Raw genomic sequence first — 7,444 nt, forward strand, 5'->3', positions numbered from 1 at the left:
TGAGTTTGATCCAGGAGGGTCTGAAGCCAGAGTCAGACAGAGACTGTGCAGAGACTGTAGAAGGACAGAGCAGCAGCAGAGCAGTCCAGATACACTGATGATCCTCTGTCAGATCCAGAGGGACACACAGGGATGATGCTGGACTCTACATTGTGTCTGACAGTGGAGCTGTTCTCAGAGCAGTTCACTCTGCAGCACTGACAGTCATCTGCACTTCTTCTCATTCCTCTGTCAGTCAGTGCTGGATGAAGCTCTCCTCTCCACCTCCCAGTAACATGGCCCAGTCAGAGCGTCTCTACACACAAGCTGCTGCTGCTTCAACCTCTCTGGATCATCAGGACACAGCTCCTCCTCTCTCAGCACACACACCGTCCTGTTTACCATCATCAGCTCCACCTGCAGAGAGAAGAAGGAAGAGCAGAGGAGATAAACGAGTGTTTCCAGAGACTCTTCATCAGCTGTCAGTCAGTGATGCAGCACATCCAGTATAAATCCTGAAGCCTGTCACCATTCTCCTCTCACAGCTTTACTGAGAAGCTGCAGCTTTACAGGAAACACTGGATCTTTGCTTCATACTGACTGTGTTTAGTACAATACTGCTGACAGCACCACCCACTCACTCCATCACTCTACTTACAGCAGAGTCTCCAGTCTGTAGTCTGGACTCTGCTGAAGATCAGACAGCTGCTTCACATCTGGATCCTTCAGGTTGTTCCAGCTCAGGTCCAGCTCTCTCAGATGGGAGGGGTTGGACTTCAGTGCTGCTGCCAGATAATCACAGCTGATCTTTGACAAACCACAGCTCCTCAATCTGTATAAAGAATGAAAGATGTAAGTTTATTAGACAAAGTGTGAGCTTGAAATCATTCAGTGTTTCATCATCTGTTCAGAGCTGAAGAAGGTTCAGAATGTAGAAGTTTAGAAAATGGAAACTCCAAACAGCTGAAGCCAACAGGAAGCAGCTTCAAACAGGAAACTGTGCAGAGTTTCAGACTATATGTCCTGATGCAGCCAGTTGGATTTTGGAGATTTGAATCTTTGTTCTGTGACTAAGTCCTTGAATCATTTCTTCCAGTTGGTCCAACAAGACAGACTAAGTATTGGACATGTGTTGTGGCTCCATTAGGGGAGCTTCTAAATGTGATGTGATGGCCCCTCTGGGTCTGTCAGGTCACAGCACTGAAGAGAGCTCAAACTGGGCACACAGTTGTTCCAGTCTGGACCAAAGACTCTATACTGGGACTGAGGGACTGCTTTGACTGCACCCACTGGGACTTTTTAAAGGCTCATGTTCTCACTGAGATCATCGATTTCTACTTACATTTCTTTCTGGGAAAAATGGGGATTACTTTGGAAACAGGAAGTATTTTCCCAATAAGCAGCCCTGGATTAGTAAATCACTCCAACATGTTCTCAGGCAGAAGAAGCTGTCTTGTTATGAGGGAGAGAAGAAAAAGATTGAGGCACAGAAACTTGTTGAAAGAGAGATAAAGCAGCTAAAATCAGGTGTAAAAGTAAAGCAGAGGATGAGCTGAATAAAGGGCACTCAAGGCTGGCTTGGAAAAGAATGAAGTCCATGGTGGGGATGCAGGACAAGGAGCAAAGATGAATGTGATGCTGAATCAGCAGAAGACTTGGACTCATTTGATTCCAGCTTTGATATCATTGATTTCAATGAAGAGCTTTGTGATTGTAGCAAAGGGCTGGTAGCTCTGAGAGTCCCACTGATGAGGTGTTTGTGTGGAAATCTCTTAGTGGGACCAAAGAGAGAAAAAGCCCTGGTCCTGATGCTGTGGGAGGGAAATGATTGAAGTGTGCTGTGAGGAACTGACTGGGAGATTTTCACACATTTTCCAGTCCTCCTTGGAACAACAGGAAGTTCCCAGCATATGGAAACAAAGGTTAAGTGTCCTATGGCACTCAGTGATGATGGTGCTGTGGCCCCACCACCTCCACCTCTTTGTAAAGGAACTAACTGTCATCTGAAGCTTCAAATGGAACTAAGACTTCCTCCACTAGGTGGCAGTGTCTGATGAGAAAGTGTTAGTGGAGCTGGCCTGGAGTCAGAAACAGGAAGATGCAGGATTTGGGCTGAAATGGGGAAAAGTGGTTCGCACTAGTGCCTTAAAGCAAGAAGGTTGTAGGTTGAAGCTTGTTGGCCTTTCTGTGGAGGTTGGATGTTCTCCCACAGTCCAATGAAATGCTGCTTAGGTTCATTGGTGCTTCTAAATTGGCTGTAGGTGTGGATGTGAGAGAGTGCTTCTCTGTCTCTCTCTGTTGGCCCTGTGATGGACTGCTCACCTGTGCAGGTGGACCACGCCTCTTGCCCTATGACAGCTAGGGCACAGGCTGCAGCCCTGTGAGCCTAAGCTGAATAAACAGTTAGCAAAAATGATCCATAGATGGCCTGAAATCCCCCAGTTAGCAGTTTGGTAGATAGCTATGACATGCTAATCCCATCCAGCAGCTGTATTCTACCTGTAAGCTGATCCCTGCTGAGCCAAAGCACTTTTTCATATACAGATTACAACCTTTAATAGAAACCTATTGGTCAGCATCTTATTAGCCTGCTGTTAGCTTCATTCCACAGAAAACTGAGAGAAACTAACAGAGTTGATAAAGATTAAAGAGAAATGTGCTGATTTAAAGCCTTTGAAGTGCTTCAGATGATCTCTGTCCACTTCTGTCCACTCATTCATTCATGTAAGCTTTCTAATGCAGCTTTGATCTTCACAGTCTGCTTCATGAAACTCATTCTAACCCTGAATGTCAGAGTGTTCCTCCTTCTCTTTCCCATCATTCATGCTGGCAGTGGAGGAGATTTGGATGTTGGACTGTGTTTTGGATGATGTGTGTATGTTTGTGTTGGACTGCTGTCTGTAAAGCAAACGCACATTTTGCTTTGGATTTCAGTGTCAGACAGACTTTAAGGTGGAATGAAGAGTTGGAGAGTTTCACAGTGAATTATCCAGTGGAGGATTTTTCTTCTTCTTTGAAGGTTTGAAATGTGAACATTGTTCTGCTGCAGTCAATGGACTAAACCAGAGAAGAAGAAAACAGACTTTACCATGAAGATCCTCAGTGTGGATCAGTATAATATCAGCCTGATGTCTGCAGTTTAGTGTCAGCACAACTTTCACATCATATTCATCTCAGCACAACTAAAACATGCTGACTGACCCCAGAGTTTCAAGTCCACATCCTGGACTCTCCAGGAAACCACACAGATGCTTCACTCCTGAATCCTGCAGCTTGTAGTTGATGCTCAGGTCCAGCTCTCTCAGATGGGAGGGGTTGGACTTCAGTGCTGCTGCCAGATAATCACAGCTGATCTCTGACAAACCACAGTCCCTCAATCTGTATAAAGAATGAAAGATGTAAGTTTATTAGACAAAGTGTGAGCTTGAAATCATTCAGTGTTTCATCATCTGTTCAGAGCTGAAGAAGGTTCAGAATGTAGAAGTTTAGAAAATGGAAACTCCAAACAGCTGACAGAGTTCATACGCCTTTGTCAGGGTCAAATTCAAGCAAGACCATGTGAAAATTAAAACACATCATCCTAGGTGAACTTAAACACCTTTGTTCCCCTTTTGTTAAGACATAGAAAAGTACACCACACAAAAATACTGCAAAAGGAAACGGTCGCCTTATATACATAGTGTATAAACTCAAAATGCACATTTCACTTCAAATTAAGATTAAGGCTTTGAACAGATCACATAGTTCAGTTCAACATATAAGACTTTAAGAATGCACAAGCATCTACTTAAAATCTATTTAATTTATCATCCATGATATTATTTTGTACAATTCCAATGTATTTTGTTCATCTCCCTTAAATAAACAGGCAGTCTTAAAGTATGAAATATTCATATACAAACACATATAAATGTGTGTACTGTCTCAGTGGCTGATAGTACCCCACAGGCCTCAGTGTGAGCTTGAAGACATTTATAATGTTTAAGTAGTTTAATGTGCAGGTGCTGACGATAAACACATTTTGAATGAAAGCCGGGGAACTTTGGTAGCACAGAAACAAGTGGCTATTCTTTGTGACTATATGGATCACTCACAATACCATTATTTCACACAAAGGCACCAAATTAATACTCAAAAAAGCTGCAGCAATACACACAAATATAAACAGTACTTGGTGACAACTTTGCTTTTAGCCTTTAACCCTTCTTGACTACTTTTGATGTGGCCTCTATATTTTACCTTTAAAAACAGTTTATCTTGCCAATCTGTTATTTTCTCATTTTGACCAACTGTATCAGCACAATTTATCTAAATTCAGACAAAATTTAAAATACAAGTAGAAAGTGATATTTTGACTGTAAAAACCACACACATGTTTAACGAATCATCTTCATAACTTGAAATGCAAATAGAGATTGTACATTTTTAAAAATACGCACACGTTTTGCAAACAACAAAGTTATATGGTACTATTTACCAAAAAATGCAGCCAAGGCTCAGACGTTTTTCATATAATCATTTCAAACTATTTACAGAACAATCAGGTGTCAAACAATAGTTTGTGTCACTCTAACACATATGAGAACAGCACAGGGATAAACCTGCAGGTCTGACAGCAGGTGTGTCACTCAGCGTTTACACTGCAATCTGCCTTTGTTGGCTTTAAGGCAGCAACTGTGACGATCACTAGTAGAACTGACACACAAAACAAAACAACAGCTACACACTAAATACACAAGACAACAAACTAACTTGAGACCAAACACGGTAAACGTCACAAATCTCTCACGTATCAAAACTCTCTCTCTCTTTCGCTCACTCGCTCTCTCTTGCCGGTCACTCCTAAAACTTCCCCCTTTTGCTAAACAACCAAATGTCATGTTTCCATATCATTTTTGATTGGTCGACATGGTACATTTTCTCACCTATAGGGCTTTGGAGCGTGATGTCACGGGAGATGGGCCACGCCCCCTTCCGCCATGACAGTAGGCCAGCCAAAGGATACCATTTCAGCTATGGATCGTACGTGTTGTGTTGTCGGTTGCAACGTTAGATCACACGATCGTGAAGGCAAGAAGCTGGATAACGGGCTCTCTTTTCATCGTTTTCCGTCCTGGAGGCAACGTGAGGGATCCCATGTATCCGATATTACTAAACAAAGACGTCAGGCTTGGATTGCAGCGGTGAGACGAGCGGATATCGAGTTCTCTGCAATCCCCAGCTTTTTGTTGGTTTGCTCACGGCATTTTCTTTCCGGTGAGTTCTAAATTAATTCATATCACTCTTGAAAGGCTTTTAGTGTTATTTTCAACGTGCTGAGGTCATAGATAATGAGATAAAACATGCTAATGTGTGATGCTGCAGAACCACATCATGTCGACTGAGTAGCTTATGATTTGGCATTATTGCAGGCAAACCAGCATATGAAATGGATGTAACAAATCCAGACTGGGCACCAACACTGCACATGGGGCATGACGACATACCTGTATCAGACTCGGACCGGCACTCAAGGCGTACGCAACGGAAGCGAAAAAGAGCACCCATCGGAGGTAAACAACCCCCCCCCCCCTCTAAAAACATACTAAATTGCTATCACTGTACACTAATCCGCACATAACTTCCAGATGAATCACACACCTGTCATTGGAATATTGGTGTACATTTACCTTATGTCTAATTTTATCTTACAGGCTTTCGTTATGCAGCTGCAGAGTCTGAAGGTGTGCCCCGTGCAGAAGTGATTGATGAAGATCTGACAGAAGACCAACAGCAAAATCACAATGTCATGGAGGCAGTGGACAGCAGTTGTGTTGGACAAGTGGAGGTTGAGGTACCAGCTGCAAATGTGGATATACTGAAGAAATGTAAACCTTTTAAAATGATGACAGATTACAAACTCTCAGCTGTGTCTGTAATCAAACCTCTGTAACTTTGCTTCAAACACAACAAGAGAAAAAACTCTGAATGTTTCACATTAAAGTCGTACATTTCTCACAAAGCTCAATTATGTGACAGACATTTCATCCCATGTCAGTTTGGCCTCATCCTGGGCCGGATTATCCAGCACACACTCTGACCACAGGCCCAGGGGCCACGCACAGCTGGGCTCCATCCAAGAGACAGCAAACAAACCAACACAATAATAAAAAGCACCATGTGATCTTCTTACATCTTCAAGACAAACATAGTAAAAACATGAGCATATTTGTTTCCTGATAAAATGATGTGACAGGTAGAACAGAGTAAAGTGGTGGTGTTACTGTTAAGTCTAATTGTTGAATGTTGCCATTGTGTTTCTTAAATTTGTACAGTCTTAGTTTAAGCAGTAGGATCAAAGCCATCCCTTTGATCCTGACCACCTTTCCAGCCACTCTGTGCTGGGGGAGGTTTTATTGTAGATACATCCTATCTGAAAGATCTGTTTCTTTTGATGTAAACTTCCTGGGTTTATGACCCTTTGGTCAGCAGGAGGTAACACACACACACACACACACACACACACACACACACACACACACACACACACACACTTACATACAGTGCCTTGTCTATGTAACCAAAGGGGGGTTGCAAGGGGAGGTGCTTTGTAAACTATTGTTTGAAGATTGTCAATAAAAGGCAGCGAGAGGAGGCCACCATTGGGGTCATTGTCGTGCTGGACACAGACGAGGCCTCCCTTGCGCAAGTAATGGATCGATCGACTGTCTTGTTTTCTTCATGATGAATAAGTCTCTAGAATTAGCGGGGTTTGTGGAAACACAGACCCAACATTTATTTAGTCCTTCGGAGCCGGAGCCTAACACATTGCATCCACCGAGGAGAGGGAGAGGACGCCACCGCAACGTCTGGGATGATTGACGTAAAGCCCTGGTGTTTTTGGCTTGCCACCAGGCCGGGAAGTTTGCTCCTGACCTCCCCTCGGGATGGATGACGATTGACGGGATCCAGAGGCTCTTCCCATGAACGTAAACAAACAGTGAGTACAGAAGGCCTTAGAGAGCGGCTACGGGCTGTGCGTTAAACGTGAGTCCGGGAGCGCGCTAGCCGCGTGAGAGAGACGCAGGCTTCTCCGCCATTTGGGGCGTAGAGAGTTCTCCGCCATTTGGGGCGTGGAGATAACCTAGGTTCGGCGTCTCCGCCGTGAAGGAGTCCGGAATCTCCGCCATTTGGGGCGTAGAGAGTTCTCCGCCATTTGGGGCGTTAGAGAGTGTCTGAAGGTTGAATTCTCCGCCATATGGGGCGTTTGAGAGTTTTCAACAGAGAGCGCTAGCTGTGCGTGCAGACGCAAGCGATAGGCCTATGTTGTGTGTGTGTGCGGGCCAGACGTGGTCTGCGTGAGTGTGGCTGATTGTTAATGGAGAATAAAATGTGTAAGTCTGCCTTAGAAGGAGATTTAAAATTTATGGAGAAATTTTTACCAGGCAGCACGCATTATGTAGGTTGTTGGCGTAAGAAATGTGGA

At 43.9% G+C, this 7,444-nt stretch overlaps 1 protein-coding gene across 1 annotated transcript; it reads right to left on the reverse strand.

Annotated features, from left to right (window-relative positions):
* Positions 1–633: 633 nt before the first annotated feature.
* Positions 634–7,148, reverse strand: LOC146577522 (ribonuclease inhibitor-like). Its single transcript, XM_085267667.1, has 3 exons — positions 7,042–7,148; positions 3,181–3,357; positions 634–811 (listed from the first exon to the last, which is right to left on the reverse strand). Exons 1-3 carry the CDS (start codon positions 7,146–7,148, stop codon positions 634–636), a joined length of 462 nt encoding a protein of 153 aa, XP_085123793.1.
* Between the last annotated feature and the right edge of the window lie 296 nt (positions 7,149–7,444).

This window comes from Mchenga conophoros, linkage group LG3, assembly GCF_057382185.1.
Source record: "Mchenga conophoros isolate Kocher_MC1m ecotype Shallow Benthic linkage group LG3, M_conophoros_male_GT1.1, whole genome shotgun sequence".
NCBI lineage: Eukaryota > Metazoa > Chordata > Actinopteri > Cichliformes > Cichlidae > Mchenga > Mchenga conophoros.